The sequence below is a fragment of the Musa acuminata genome, chromosome BXJ2-5, assembly GCF_036884655.1.
Source record: "Musa acuminata AAA Group cultivar baxijiao chromosome BXJ2-5, Cavendish_Baxijiao_AAA, whole genome shotgun sequence".
NCBI lineage: Eukaryota > Viridiplantae > Streptophyta > Magnoliopsida > Zingiberales > Musaceae > Musa > Musa acuminata.
In genome coordinates this window covers 2,830,799-2,846,906 of record NC_088342.1, presented here as the reverse complement: position 1 = coordinate 2,846,906, position 16,108 = coordinate 2,830,799, and the positions used below count along the sequence as shown (strand labels likewise).

Here is a 16,108-nt window from a genome sequence, read left to right as displayed (position 1 = left end):
TTACTAAAAATAATTCCTAAATAACGACGCGAGAGTTGAGAAAAAGGTAAAAGCGAGGGATTTTTTTGGAATTTGATTCCCAAACCAAAAGATTGAAAAGCGGCGGCGCAGCCATCCTTCTCGCACTCGAATAGTGAGAGGCCGGAAGCCACCGCCATGGTTTTAGGGTTGCAGCACTTCGATGACCGCGTCGTCGACGAGAACGGCGGTCCCCGACTTGACTCCGACGCTGGCGAGGAGCTGATGCTCGTCGAGCGTGGCGTCGCCATCGCGCTCGGGTCTCGACCTCCGGATTCCCCCGGAACACTCTACATCACCACTCGGTGTGTGGCCCCAATCTCTCTCTCTCTCTCTCTCTCGCTCGCTCTTATTCTTTCCTTTTCTGTAGCCTCTCTTGTGTGAGTTTGATGGAAATAGATTATTGTTGATTTATTGGTTCGTAGGAGGGTGATTTGGTTGAGCGACACGGACAAGGGGAACGGATACGCGGTGGATTTTTTGTCGGTCTGCCTCCATGCCGTGTCGAGGGACCCGGAGGCATACTCCTTGCCCTGCATCTACACTCAGGTACTGATCCAATAGTGAGTTGCATTCGTTAGGGTTTGGATATTTTTGAGCGTTGGGCTTGTTTCCACCGCAGCACTTTCTGTTGCATATAATAGCAAAGCTTTTGAAACTGGAACAGTAGAGATTTTGAGATAGAATTATCTTTCTGTGCTTGGGGAAATTCTCATGTTTTATGCTTGAGGTTGCCGATATAATTTTTTTCTTAGTTTGTTTAAAATTTTGTCTAGAAATGGTAGATTTGCAATAATATTCAGGAAGTCTAGAATTCTGAGGAAAAAACTTCATTACATGACTGATATAAACAAATTTCTTTTCTGACTGTTGCTATAGTGAATTTTGTTTTATTGCTGAAGTGCTAATTGTTTGAACGTTTTTAAAGATCGAGACTGAAGATGGTGAGAATGAGGAGTCTGAAAGCTCGGATTCAGAAAGTCATGGTGATTTAGAACTGTCAAATGTCACTGAAATGAGACTAATTCCGTCAGATCCTGGTCAATGTATCCTTGCTTTTTAATTTCTATTGTTTTCGTTTAAGATGAGAATCCAAGATTCAACAGTTATGCTGCATGTGTGCATTTTGTGTTTTTACTTCTAGCAAATGTTTGTTTATATGTCATGTTTGCATCCTGAAAGGTTACTCTTCGGACATGGTTTACATGCTGAATGTATATATTATCTCTTCTTTCTGGTCTTTCTATTGCATTGGCCATTGGCCTTCATCAGGCCTTTGTGTTCACGATTATAAAAAATATTTTTAAAATGCCTGGCTATAGAACCTCTTTAAGTATTAGGAAAATTTTTCGTACTTATATTTTAAAAATTCTGGATGCTTTCCTCTGATAATCAAATACTCTCCATAACTAAATAAACCTTAGTGATGGATCTGACAGTGCCTTTTGCCTTTTCTTTCAGGTATTAATAATATAAAAATTCTGCACACCATGACCCAGAGAGCCGCTAAAGGCATGAGCCACAGACATTGCATACATCTAGGACACTGCCCCCACCACACCACCCCTATCCATGCTGTCTGTTACTTATGTATTAAGGCACACATTGCTCCATAGTTCTTTGCATTGCTCTGATTATATGTACCAAGCTGATAAAATATGTCTCTACCCATCAGTTTGCAAAATCTCAGTACCTCAGTCAAATGCCACGGAGTGTGTTCAGGACCATAAGAGTAAACAACACATTATAGGTAAACTAAACATTTTTATACTTACGACTAAAGTTGGTTACACTTGGTTGTCCTAAGTCTATAACGTAGTTATGCCTTTTTAATTGCCAACCCTTCTTTCAAGTTCATATTTCATAGACTAGGATCAAAACTTTTGTAGGTTGCAACATCATTAGTTGTACAATCCATCTCATTCTGCTCTTAGTTAACATGGAAGCTATACGTGGGAGTTAATTTGTCACAATTGTATGCAAGTTCATTAATCTAGTGACATATTTGATTTGTGGCACTTGTGATGCTTATGGATGTTGATGTTTGGTGTTGATCATTTTGCTCATGAATCTCATGAATTGGTTGCCTGAACCAAATTCTTTTTATTGTTATTATTATTATTATTATTATTATTATTATTATTATTATTATTGTTGGACACTTGACTAAGCTTCACAGTGGATACTCTCTTTGGCATATTCTGTCAATGTGCTGAACTAAATCCTGAGCCTCAAGAAGGTAATAACAATCAGAGTATTTGCTTTTCACACTGATGCATATATGTATATGTATAATATACACATACATACATATATTCTTCACTAATGATATTGTTTCAGAAGAAGAGGAAGAAAATAGCTGGTTTTTTGGCAATGAAGAAATGGCTGATGATGGTAATTTGAATCAATATATCAGATAAAATCTTTTGCAGTTTTTATTAATTCTATTGTTTGATTAAGCAATACATTCTAAAGCATTTTTTTTTTCAATTGCAGGAAGTGATTCTGAGTGGCAGCTTTCAGAACATCATGCCAATCCAATTGGTTATGCAAATGGAGATCATGACCTTGCTTGTACGGTGCATGAGGTTTGTTTACTGTGCTATGATTTTTGTTTTTCCTTTTTCTTGGTTGTTGTTGGTTGCAGGATGTTTGCAAATTTAGTTAAGCAGTGTGGTCATGATGGATAGTTTTCATCAGAGGATAATGTTCATGATCATCAACTACTTCATGAAACACATATATTGAAATTGCTACCATCGATATTGGCTACTAAAGGAACATGAGCTTTGATCTGCCTAAAAAAGTAGAAATTTGTGAATTGCACATGCTGTCATGTTTTTCAGTTGCAAGATATTGTTATTTTATATCTGAAGTTTACATTTGCTTGATTTATTTGTCATCCAATATTACAAGCAATATATTCACGTATTCATTTTCTAAAACGTTCCTATCATGCATCAACATTGAAAGGTAACTTCACCTGCTTACAAGGAATTACACATTTTTCAATGTTGTTTTGATCATTTGTTTATGTACGAACTTTTTTTTTCTTTTAGTGTTATTTTTTCTTTTGGTGGAAGTGCACACAGGCTTTTTGGTGGAAGTATGCATAGCATATATAGACATGATGAGATGTGGATAAATTGACATGACAAATCTTAGAAAAAAGTAACATACTATATGTTTTCAACACAGTATTTAGTAAACATGTTACATTTATGTAACTTCTAAGATTTTGTATAAAAGGGTGGTCTTGGTATCATGGTCAGTTCTGGTGATTTGGTTCTAGTTATGAAAATAGCCTTTATGCTTATAGTGGTAAGGTTGCATACATTAACTTTGCTCATATTCATAACCTGATTTTTTTATAAAGTAGGTGGGCCTTTGTGTCGTGGTAAATCTGCTGTGTAATTTAGGAGATGAAGGTTCGAGTTATGAGAATAGCCTCTTCGCTTGTACTGTTGCACAGTGAAGTTCACGGGTGCTCGCCTAGGCACCCAGGTGAAGTGAGGCACGACTCGCACGCCTGGACTCAGGTGCCCGCCTGATTCAAATCGGGCAAGAGTGAGCCAAATCATTGGATCTTGGATCTGGGCCCAACCAAGTTTACTGGATCTGGTTTGATTGAACCCACTCCGGAGAGGGAAGGTGGAGGGAAAGGAGGAAGGGGAAAAAGTTCTTTCTGCAGGCAGTAAGAAGCCACCATTCACTTGATGCCAAGATTTGCCAATCATTGTTGCAGTGGTTTGCAGCATTGCCTGTGCCTTCGGGGAATTATGTGTGAGAGAGAGAGAGATACAGAGAGTTACCCTCCCCTTAGCAATGAAAGCCAAGAATCACTGAAAAAGGGTGTTTTTTATGTTAATTTGATTCATTCAGACTGAGACAATTAATAAAATTCATGCCTACCAAATGGATTTGAAGCCACAATTTTTTTTAAAGAATTTTTTGTGCTAGTCAATGTAGATCTTAAAACTCTCAGTTGTCATGATCCATGTCTATTTGCATGGAGGCATGTGACAAAAAGGTGTGCTTTATCAATTAGGTTCATGTGAATTGTTTTTTTTTTTTTTCACATTTCATACAAAAGATACTCCTGAATTTGAGATTGCTCTGCATATTTCATGAGTACCCTAATTTGCAGGCTTTTCCCTTTATTGCAGCTTCGAATCAACGATCAGCGGTTTGAAGATGCAGAGGAAGTTGAAAGTGCATCTCGCAATGGTCATCAATTCTCTGGTTAATGACATTACCATCTGTGATATTTATGGTGTCATTTCTGCTGTTAACTCTAGTTAGTAACATCTTTCTGAGGTGTCCGACTGCTGGTTTCTAAACTTTTTTGGTCACTAAAAAGTGAAACTAGGTTTGTTCAACCTACTACCAGTGCATACGATCCAACTGGTGCAGGAGTTGTATGATGAGAATCTTCTTGGAAGGTCTTGCTATTGGTCAAGAATGTGTCTTCAGTAATGATGACTCCAAGAGTCATATTGTCTTTGTGATTCAATATCAACTTGGAACTCATGCTTGAGAGAAGATTTCCCCTAACCAAAAGCTTGGCAACTTGCAATAGATGTAACAACTCTTAACCTTGATGCTTGCGACACATTCTAGGCCAGCAAGGATCTCGAGTAGTAATTTCCAATTATGCATCCCAGATTAAAGCCGAGGGTCTTCACGTTTAACCTCTATATGGTTGCCATGATCGAGATGGAGCTTCTCTACTTTGCACCGGCATCCGAGTTTTTTACAGGTTAGTTTGTCACTGCCTTCTCCGATGATTGTTTTTGGTTGTGTCATTTACTGAGAAGAATGTTCGGTTGTTTAAATTGTGGAGATCATAGAAGTGATTTTGTTGGGGAGGTTGACTTCAAGCACATTTTTGTTTTAATAGGTCATTAGATACAGAAACTGTATGAACAAACTAATTTTTTTTAACTAAAAAATATTATAATATTAAACTTTAATGAGTTAATAATTTATTTTGTAACAATGTGAGCTTTGGGTAAAAAAATAAAAAAGTGAATGAATTATCTTGGTTTTTTTTTTAATATGAATTAGTAACTTGGTATTTGAAGCCTCTTTAATAGTAGAAAAAGTTCAGTTGATGTTTGTAAAGTATACTATTTTATAAGGAGGAGTGATTAATAATTCCAAGCTGGGTGTAAATGCTTTGGAACTCAAGCCTTGCATGCTTAACAAGCCTGGATATGATAGATGATCAAACAGTTGTTGATCTCAAGCCTTGCAAAGAATTAATATATATTAAGCTAGTCAGAATCTTCAAAAAATAATTTTTTTTTTTATCTTTCTAGATTTTGGTTATTTGAGCTGCAATGGTAATTTAGATCCAATCGAGGTTTATTCTAACTCAATCTTGGTCCGATCAGATTAGTTAGACTAGTTGATCAATACTCAAGTGAAGTCGTATCTATCTTGGAGAGTGTACCTGAGACACCTTTTATGTATGATTTTAGAGATGATTATACTTGGGATCACGGATGATTGGAGGGGAATGTGTAGAGTTTTGGGTGAAGTTATGTCGTGATTGGTTGCACCAATCATGGTCTGTAGTACTGGACCGTACCGCTCGATACGGGCGGTACGTATCGGTCCGACAGGTTTTCGGTACGCGGATTATCTGTTACCGTTTCGATACTGTAGCACTGCTACAGTGCTTGGTACACCTGGATGTACCACTCGGTATATCGTACCGTACCGGTACCGATCCCAGGTCGAAACTCCGGTACGATACGGTATTGCGGACCTTGGCACCAATCATGCCATTCGGCGGTCAATCGTTTGGCTACATATTGTATCGGGACACCCGATGAGGTTCTAATATGGGATTCTATCTTTTTATCTCATCTCGAGATCGTGGATATCGAGTCTTATCCCCTCACACACGTTGGAATTCGACCATTGTCATCAATGATACTGGTGGAGAGTTGTCCTTAAGTCTCTGGTCATGTTGTCTTCAAGAATCACAAATAACATCATGGAGTGATGGCACCAATAGTCCTTTTCTCTCACTACATAAATTGATTTGATATCTAAAAGGTTTCTCTGGTCAATTAAATCCTTATTTTTTTTATTATTTTGCAAATCGGCCATTAAGTTCTCCTGTTTATACTAAAATACACAAACAAAAACCAACCTGCTGCCACTCCAATGTATGAATAGCTCATCTCAATTCAAGATCCGAAAGATAAATAAGTAGAGGAAGATTGGTCCATTTCATGATGCATTCGACTTTGGTTCATCATCTAAATATAAGCATCTACAATCTTGAAAACTGGTTTCTGCATGACCAAGAAAAGTTCTGCATGCATATTATGACATCACCGTTGAATTGTACTCTGTAACTCTGCTCCATCAAATATCACCAGTGACAACATATTTCTAAATGCTATTAAACATAGACAACTTCTAAAATTTTCCTATCTCAATAACCTTTCCTCTCTCAAGTTATCTTACCTTCACACAGTATTAGTGTTGCAAGTGAAGAGTGAAAGGTGCAGGAGAGAGGGTTGCAGAACAGCACTACAAGGCCAGTGGTTTGCATGTACACAGCTATTTCGGGTAGTTCCGACAGGACATCGACACTTGAGAGCTCTGGCCTGTCAGTATATTCGACTCCTTACAGCGCAGGCATTCTTCTCAAATTCTCCTCAGAACATGAAGGTACCAACGATTATCTCTTCCTGACATCACCATATTATAACTACTGTACATCGAGGTGTGGCTTGGTGGGGTATTCAAGCCCTTGTAGAGCTGGCATTCTTCTCAAATCCTCCTCAGAGTATGCAGGGATGAACCAGTACCTCTTATTTGTTCCGAACACCTGATTCCGAAAAATCAAATATATGCTTAAGCATCACATTCATACTATAAGAAGCACAAGAGAATAGGAGAGTACCGTGATAATAAAGAATATAATGAAGAGATGAACTCAAAGGCATGAAAAACATCACATGTACTTCAAGCATTTGCTAACTGCGGGCATTACTTCAGAAAATCACTTCTTTGCTTAACAAATGACTACTATACCTCTCCTATCATTTGTCAAGTTTGTCATCATTTGTAAGTCTGATCTAGTTGCTGTACCATCATGTTCTAACTTCTAATCTAGCCTTTCAAACTCCATAATTATAAAACATGAGAGGTACTGAAATGGCCATCATGCATAAGGACTAACCTGCTCAAAGTTCTTCTTTCGGCCCAGATCAAACTTCCATTTTGGAGTTGTTTTCTCATATGCCTGATGACAAAAGGATATGTTTGTCTTTATAATCATCAGGTTTGATTAATATTATACTGGTAAATACGTACCTCAATAGTCGTAGTATTTCTTGCCACCAAGGTTATATGCATGATCAGAAATCCAAGAACACTTAATGCAAAAGCCAAATTCAGCACTAGAGCATAAAAAGCCATTATCAATGCACGACATAAAACAATAGTTGCTTTAAACACAAGCTTTTGTTTAAGACGAGGAGCACACATACCAAATGCGAGAAAAGTAGTTGCAAGCTTTCCCGGTGTTCCAGGAATCTCCACATCTTTAAAGAAGGCAATAAAATGGGGAAAGAGAGAAAGAGTAACAAGAGTTGTCTCAAGAAATGTGTAAAACTGCATCAATAAGAAATAATGGTGTCAAGGCTCAAGGATTACATTGCAATTATGCAGAGAACCATATAACTGCATAACTAAATCAAATGTTTTGATGAAGTACTTGCATCTAATTGATACTCTCAGATACAGGTACAAATGGATGAAATAATATTGACAGTTCCAATGATTCAAGCACAAATTCCACAACTGACAATACCAAAAATATAGGACACTCAAACATTTGAACAAGGTAATGAATCACAGTACCATCAAACTGGACACATAAGTACACACAGAACAAATAACATCAATAGTTCCACCAATTCAAGCTTCAAAACTAATTTCACAACCAAGAATACCAAATAAATGGTATGTGATACTGAATTCTGTTTAAACAGTTAAACCAGGTAATGATTCACAGTACACTAAACTGAAAATCTGGGGAACAAGCTCCATAAAGGTGAAGCTCCAATTGACCAGAACCATCTCCATCCAGCCTTCAATTTGACCCTTCCCTAATCAAAATCCAAGAACTTAAAAGTCCACCTCCAAGTAAAATTTATTTATGGTGCGGGCTGGATGGTAGAGGTAAGTGAAAGGGTGAACAAATGCTTCCACCCTCACAATAGATAATCTTTGAAGAGTTGCAGATTGCAAAATTCAAGGAAAAGATTATTTAGATCCTCCACAATTCTCTCAACCATGTCATGTTCATCTTAAGTTCATAACATACAAGTCACACCTGTTAGTTATTTATCTACTTTATTTGCCACTGCTAGTTCGTTCTACCACACTATCCATAGACTTTTATGTTTCTTTACCTTGAAAACTAAATTGCAACCAAAATAATTACAAAGATACATTTATGTGTTTGGGAAATAGTACTCTCATCACTTCAACCATCTTTTGTCATACAATAGAACCATAATACAAATAAACTCATGCTTCTCTCTTGACTCTTTCTCAGTCGTTGGTTCACATGATTAGTCAGTAAATTGTTGTTACTACTTACTAGACAATGGACAGTTACTAAACAAATGACCACTTGGTGGTGATAAGCAAACTTCACAATTACTAGCAGACTGTGAGAAATGAACAATAGCCATCAAGTATATGATGAGTTGGTGATCACCAATTAGTAATAGACCATAACATTGGCAAAGCAAATTGATGATAGCTAACCACTAGCAATCCATGATATTGGAAGATAGTAAGCCACCAATAAATCACTAATGGTGATCATTAGTCACTAGCAAATCACTATCAGATACTGGTTGATCTTTAACTCTTGAGGGATCGTCCATTGTTCCATCATTAGCAAACTATCAATCAGCAATCACTAGCCATTATCTAACTGAGGTGTAATAAACATATACTGACAACTAGAGGTGCTCATGGTATTTTAGTTAACTATTTTTGTGGAACTGGTGCAAGCCTATTGCTTTGGAAAAAGTCTAACCTGAAGCCAAATTGATTGAACCATGTTGATACTTGGATTTAAATGGAACCACAGGGGTGTGATGTGATGATGTTGCTGCCTCTGCCAATCTGTTAGCCAACGCATGGTTCCATGGTAATAATCAGTTAACTTTGTGTTTCAGGCATGTAACTGGGTACTTTTTTATTCTCTAGCTAGCCATGAGCCTAAATGTAGTTAGCTGGTTTACAAGTGCTAGGTTGTGGTTGCATCATTTGGACTGTCAGATGCATAACTGAACAATCATCTATGTTTGGTCAAACTCAGTTGTAAATAGTCATCTTCTAGCCTTCTTCCCATGCATCATGTAATTGGACCTCTACAATTCGTGCAATTAGTGATTCTTTTGCAAGGAGGACCGATATATTGGCTGATCTATACTTCACCAATCTTCAATGTCCAACAAACCCATGATGGAAAAGAAAATCATGGGTTAAGGCTTAAGGCGAATTTAATTATTTAAATCAACCTATCACTGGGACATCCGACATTGGTATATAACTGCCCAAGCATGCTCGACTAGGAATAACGAATCCGGTCTTAGGTTAGTGTTTCTCGAGTATTCTCAATTAAAGGAGAAGCACTGACCTGCTGAGGATGAAAGATAATAAAAAGCCAATACCAAAATATAGTTTCTACAGCTTACAACATATCATAGATAGTAAACTAAGACATCTTATGAAAGAGAAGTCTTATTATAAAAAAATCAAAGAATCTAAAGACACGTGTAAAACACTCTCAGCAAGATTCTTAGTGGCTTAAGGACTTACCCACCCCTATCTATATCCTAAATAGGACTCTTTAGCATTAACAAATGGTCAAGATAAAATCATGGGTTGCCTCATTGGTCTATACCGGTGTACCGACCAATCATCGGTAAGATACATACCGACATATTGACACATGGTATAGTGGGGTGTATCGACAAACTAATATGTACCGCTCATATCGATTCCTTATACCAGACAATATGTCACAGTACGGCAAACCTTAGATAAAATGATAACAAAAAACTGAATAAAAATCACAAAAGAATAAAAAATTTATCCAAAAGGCACCTTATCTATAGCGAGACATAGTTTTCAAATTTGGTTGATTCCAATCTACATAAACTTGATTCGGTCGAGATCAACTAAAAGTGGTCTGATTATTCCAGAGAAAATCAAGTATATGCCAGTAATTAGTTGGAGTCGAGAATAGATCGGAGAGGATTGGCTGATTTTGGAAAAAAAAAATCAGGTGATTCTGGCCAATTCCAACCAATTATGGCTGATCTTGAAAAATTCCAGCCTGGAATCTTTCCATCCAATATGTATTCTGACCTTTCAACCAAAATATAGTCAGTAAGAGAATCATCCACTTTGCATTAGGATATGTAAGTTTGGACAAATAGAATACAGGTGAAAAATAGTAATCCAAGATCAATAGAAAAGACACCCTCTCTACGACTATCAGTCTACCAGCAATAATTTCAGCGTAACTGAAGGTGCATGTCTCCAAATATGCTGGAAAAAAATTGAATATGGTACACTTACCAGAAAAAGAAGAAAAAACTTATAATTTAAAGCGCCCACACAGTTTACGACCCATATGCAGTGATGATCCATCTTAAGTACACATCTCCCACCTAAAATAAGAAAAAAGGATCAAATGAAAGAGGCAGACAAAAGAGAGACCCATATACTCAACATAGTTATTCAGATACATGTAACTTAAGAAGCAAAGCCTTACAAACAGAACAATGATGACAGCGAGGTGGCTTCAACTGGTTGCACTTCCTGCAGTATCTTATCATTTGACTTCCAGTGTCTTCAAGGCGCCCTAGTTGTTGCAAATTAAGAATATGATTACTGAACTCCAAGCTGGTTAACGGAGCAGTCTCTCCTATCTCTTCATCTGCAGGAGGCTTCCAATTTGATGGGACCCTGCCAGGGTCTCGGAATACAACAGAGAAATAGCTCCACAAAAGCAATCCCAACTGTGTAACAACACACAAAAATTAGACGGATTCATGTACAAGATGCAACAGATAGACTGCAAAAACGTTCAAACTCCTTTTTCCTTTCTGTCCTACCTCCTTCCTGCATCAGCTTTGTTTTCTCCTAACTGGTTCTAAGCTAATATAATTCTGATCATAATAAGTCAACAAAAAACAGTAGAAGATGGTTAGATTTCTAACCCAGAAGACTCTCTTTTTTTCAGTCATTGATGGTTGTTCCTAGATTCTTAAACTAAAATTTGAATTGACCAACAAAGATCTTGATATTTACAGAAGGAAGAAGAAGAAATGCACAGATAAAGTTTGACAACTAGATCACCTGTTCTAAGAGTAGAGAAATTTGGAAGAAAAAAAATATATCAATTTTTCTGACAAAAGAAAATGGATATTTCCATCTAATGCAAGAAAAGAGGAATTTTAAGGGTCCGCACAGCTCAAATCCACATCCTGAAGTCGAATGCCTGATTGATAAATCATGAATCAGATGACTGGGGGGCGGTTAGAGTTCCACCAGGAGTGTTTTGTTCGTCTTTTATGTTCCGAAACAAAACTAGGCGCTAGAAGAAAGGAGAAAGGTGTTGGATCGAGTACCAGGACATGGAAGGGCACCAAGACGGCGAGGGCCATGAGCGAATCGACTCCGCCAACACTGAGGAGTACGGGGCCGTAATTAGCGGCGACGACGGCGTAGTAGCTGACCCCCACGATGCCAAGGACGAGAAGAATCATGAGGGATCCGAGAGCCCGCAACGCGGTGCAGAACTTGAACACGTTCCACGCCATGACCACCGCCACCGATCTGTGCATCGGCCCCTTGCCCTCAGGGCGTGAAGAGGTGAGAGATGCCTTCTCTCCTCTATTCGCCTCGTTTTCCGCCTCCCCTCCCTTTCCCTCGACGATCCAATATTTAGGGTTTCACTGCAAGCACGTAAAAGGAGCCAGCGGCAGAGATGAAAGGAGACATCATCCGAAGCAAGATATGATCTGAAAGAAAGCATGGCTTCTTTTCTCGTTCCGTTTTCCTTCTTCTCCAGTGGGTAATTCGTAGACTGGTCGTTTTTGCGGGTTGGTAATATTCTTTTCCGGTGATTAATATAATATATAGCTGAGGGTGGCAACGCATTTAAAACGTGGTTTTAGGGATCAATCCATGTGAATTAATATTTTTAGAAATATTTTTAAATCATATTTACTTTAAATATTGTATTATAAATATTTAAAGATTAATACTATCCCAGCATGTTAACATTTATAAAATATTAATATAATTTTTAAAATTTTTAAGATACCTTATGATATCTAAAATCACTTATTTTTTTATTTTATTTTAAAATATTTATTTTTATCTATTTAAGTAATTATATTATTTATCTATTATATATCTAGGTCGTACCAAATTTTATACATTCATTTTTAATTTATTAATTAATTTAAATAAAAATATGCATTTATTTTAAATAGATAATAAAAATATTTGAATGATAAATTTATCACATAATATTCATGTGTTACTTGACTCTCACCTATTTTGAACTATAATTACCCTGTCAATAGAAGTAAAAATAATATGTATATATTACCCTCGTTTAGTGACGTGATTTGTGATGTCTATATTTTATAAATATGACAAATGACATACTCATATTTTCGACCATTGAATTACATGTTTTCTAAAAATGTCATTCTCAGTATTATATGAAATAGATAAATATTAATTTTTATATTAAGCACAGTATAACAAACCAAAGTATACTAGCATATGAGGTTAAGTTATTTAATAAACATACATATAGTAACTATATGTGGTAATTGAATTTTAATCGATCATAAGTGAAACTTAACGCTCGAAGGAGTTTGATTATAATTAAAATAAGATGTATTGTATAATGAAGTAATAAAAAACTAAATGCATATGTATTTATATATTTAAGATACATAAATGAGATTGAAGGATGAGTTTAGATAAAAATGTTCTTTGTCAAATCAAATTAAGCTCGGTACAAGTTGTTGTAACATTAAAATTATATTAGTAAAAGAATAAATGAAAAGAAATAAAAGTATAATTATAAATAAGATATGATGGGATTGAACAGAAGACCTCAAGTTAACCTCTTAAGCACTTTTATCTTAGTTTGGTTTTATCTACTTTATCCATGTCCCTTTCTCTCGTATTTTTTTATGGATGCTACGAAACCTTAGCTCTAAGGAAGATTGAGATAAAAAAAAGTCCAATTCTTCCCTCTCTATACTTAGGGTTTTAGTTTTATAAATTATAGACTAATTTTTAATTGCTTTTGCGTAACCTAGACTTTGAATTATTATTTGATTTTTAGATATTTTTGTATGATTCTCTTATGGTTATAAGGCATCGTCTAGTATGACCTTAATATCAATGCATAGAGTTATGATTATCCCCAATAAAAAATACTCAAGATCTCCTATTTTCTGATAAGGGGTTCTATTTGATCTAAATTGACTGTCTTAGGGATATGATTAGGTGTTGTCCTAGTGATATATTTTAAAAGTTATCTTAGAATTTTATAAGATTTAAAATTAAGTAAATACCATATCTATCCACTAAGATATGAGGTTTATAAGTTCAGACAGTCCTAACCCAGTTTCAACAAAATTGAATAGGTATTGATAGTTGAATTAGGGGATAGTTTAGCCTTCAATGATTCCATTTTAATATAATATCTGGTATATATTTTATTTTATATGTCCTCTAGTTATATAAATATTTATAATAACTTAAGATCATTTGATCAGTTAGAATAGTGAAGAAAATTTTCTTCATGTGATAGTTTGATTAATATTAACTAGTTCATTTGATTTTAGATTTTAAAGTGAATTGTTAAAAAATTAGTTGTGAAATCTAGATGAATTTTTAGGTTACATATAATTTATTTTATAAGAGATTTTATCAAACTTATTCTACGAATTATTATAATAAATTATCATTAATCAATAATTCAAGAGGTAGGATTCTTAATTAAGACATCTCATGACTTTATGCTCCTAATAGGTGTATCATTTTTTAGCACATTCAATCATTAAGGAATATGATCTTTCATTAACATCTTCATTTTTTAGTTCAATCAGGTAAGAATTAGTTTAATTCACTATAAAATGGAGTCTTATAAATTATCGTATACATAAGATATTTTAAAAAATATATTTCGATTGATATAATCATTATAAGAAAAATATGAATATATATTTTATAAGTATAAAAATATATAAATTATGATATAAATATTTTATATGTATGCATATATGATGACATATAGTGTGGGAGTACACAAATATGTTATGATGTACAATACACGTATATACTATGACATAAAATGTTAGATTATATATATGTATTATGACGTGTGGTGTAGGAATACATGCATATAATATAATGTGTGATGTTAAAGTACATGTATATATTCCGAGACATACAGTGTGAGAGAGTGTATGTATATGTTATAATATGAAATGTAGAAATCCATGAATTTATTATATTTCCTACATATGCATATAAAATATTTAAATTATTTTAACATAGAATTTTACCTCCTTATTGTGCATATATTATGTTATAGGTTTATGATTGTTAAAGAAATCATAAGATGAGAAATCTACCATTAAATATATTATGTTAATGATTTTAAAATATTATATATATGACATAATGTAATCTTACCTGAATAAAGCTATAATGGCTTATACCTATGAAGCGATTATCTATTATAGATCATGTTTTACAAGTAAAGATACTAGTACCTCGCAAGTGATTAGTGGGAAAATGGGCATATGTAAACCTATGTGCATTTATAGATGATGACTTATAGAAATTTTATATATATAAAATTTGGACCTGTTATATTTATATTTTCTTTTAGTTAAATGATATAAGTATGTACAAATGTCAAAACACACTATGTATAAGAAAATTTATATTATTTTATTTAATAATTAGTATGTTTTAACTTTAAGATTACCTTTTTTTTCCACTATACTCCTATTAATAGTAATAATGAAAATTTAAAATTTGATATCGTTACAATTCAATTTATTTAAGAAATATAATTTTATCAAATAATATTGACATCAATACATATATAAAGTATAATTTTTATTTTTTATTTAACAAACACTCAAATCATTTTATAATTACACATTCACTAAAATCCCTTTACATTGAAAATACAAATGTCTTTCCAAATACAACCTAAATTAAAATATTACACCTTGTGTTCTTGGAAAAAAACTTATTTAATGAAAGAAAAAAAATATAAATTAATATTATAAATTAATAAAAAAATAAGTTAATATTCTTACAATGAGTCATGATTTATGTTCTATAATAAATTTATTAAAATATTATATAACTATTAAAAAATATTTATAAAGCACTTGTATTATATATAAGAAAATATTATATTTCATAGAGTTGCATCTACTGGAACAAAGACATAAACAAAAGAGCCTCATTACATTATGATGGGGTCATAAGTATCGTTGACTGATGAGTCGACTCGATTATTTCACTATCGAAGATGCAGATTCATCTAGGGGCCTCTCCTTCGCTCACATAGGAGACTTAGTGATGTGAGACTGCATAGGTTACTCAGTTGGAAACCATTCTACTGGTGAAGACCTGGTTTAGGACGACTAAGTAGGCAGACTAGGATCTTCCTAGTTGTAAGGTTCCTCTCCTAGGGTGCTAGTCATAGGTGTTCTACAAGCCAACCATGTAAGTGATGACACGTGTGATTACAACGTAGTGATCTAGTACGTTCGTAGCCGATGAATCAAGTGAATTATTATGAAGATAATAATTCATTAAATTAAGAGGAGTTATGATAAGTATGACTCATGACTAGCTCGATATTGGGTCTAGAGGGTCACACATATATTGTAGGTGTTGTAATGAGTAAAGGTTCGAATATGAGATATCCGCTGAAGCTTTAAGTCATTGAATTATTGGATCTTGTGGATAAGAG

General features: G+C 34.7%; 2 protein-coding genes across 3 annotated transcripts; one reads left to right on the top strand and one right to left on the bottom strand.

Annotated features, from left to right (window-relative positions):
* The first annotated feature begins 102 nt into the window (after positions 1 to 102).
* Positions 103 to 4,560, top strand: LOC135612141 (chloride conductance regulatory protein ICln-like). Of its 2 annotated transcripts, none has more exons than XM_065108001.1 (7): positions 103 to 323; positions 444 to 567; positions 947 to 1,064; positions 2,198 to 2,257; positions 2,362 to 2,412; positions 2,515 to 2,606; positions 4,185 to 4,560. In XM_065108001.1, exons 1-7 carry the CDS (start codon positions 157 to 159, stop codon positions 4,263 to 4,265), a joined length of 693 nt encoding a protein of 230 aa, XP_064964073.1. In that variant the 5' UTR covers positions 103 to 156; the 3' UTR covers positions 4,266 to 4,560. The 2 variants fall into 2 exon arrangements, with proteins under 2 accessions (XP_064964073.1, XP_064964072.1); XM_065108000.1 differs by having other exon boundaries at positions 105 to 323; positions 2,359 to 2,412.
* A 1,673-nt stretch (positions 4,561 to 6,233) lies between these two features.
* On the bottom strand, positions 6,234 to 12,101 carry LOC135612139 (probable protein S-acyltransferase 14). Its single transcript, XM_065107997.1, has 7 exons — positions 11,706 to 12,101; positions 10,847 to 11,093; positions 10,651 to 10,742; positions 7,533 to 7,656; positions 7,357 to 7,442; positions 7,223 to 7,285; positions 6,234 to 6,868 (listed from the first exon to the last, which is right to left on the bottom strand). The coding sequence occupies exons 1-7, from the start codon at positions 11,919 to 11,921 to the stop codon at positions 6,749 to 6,751; spliced, it is 948 nt and encodes a 315-aa protein (XP_064964069.1). The 5' UTR covers positions 11,922 to 12,101; the 3' UTR covers positions 6,234 to 6,748.
* Positions 12,102 to 16,108: the final 4,007 nt, after the last annotated feature.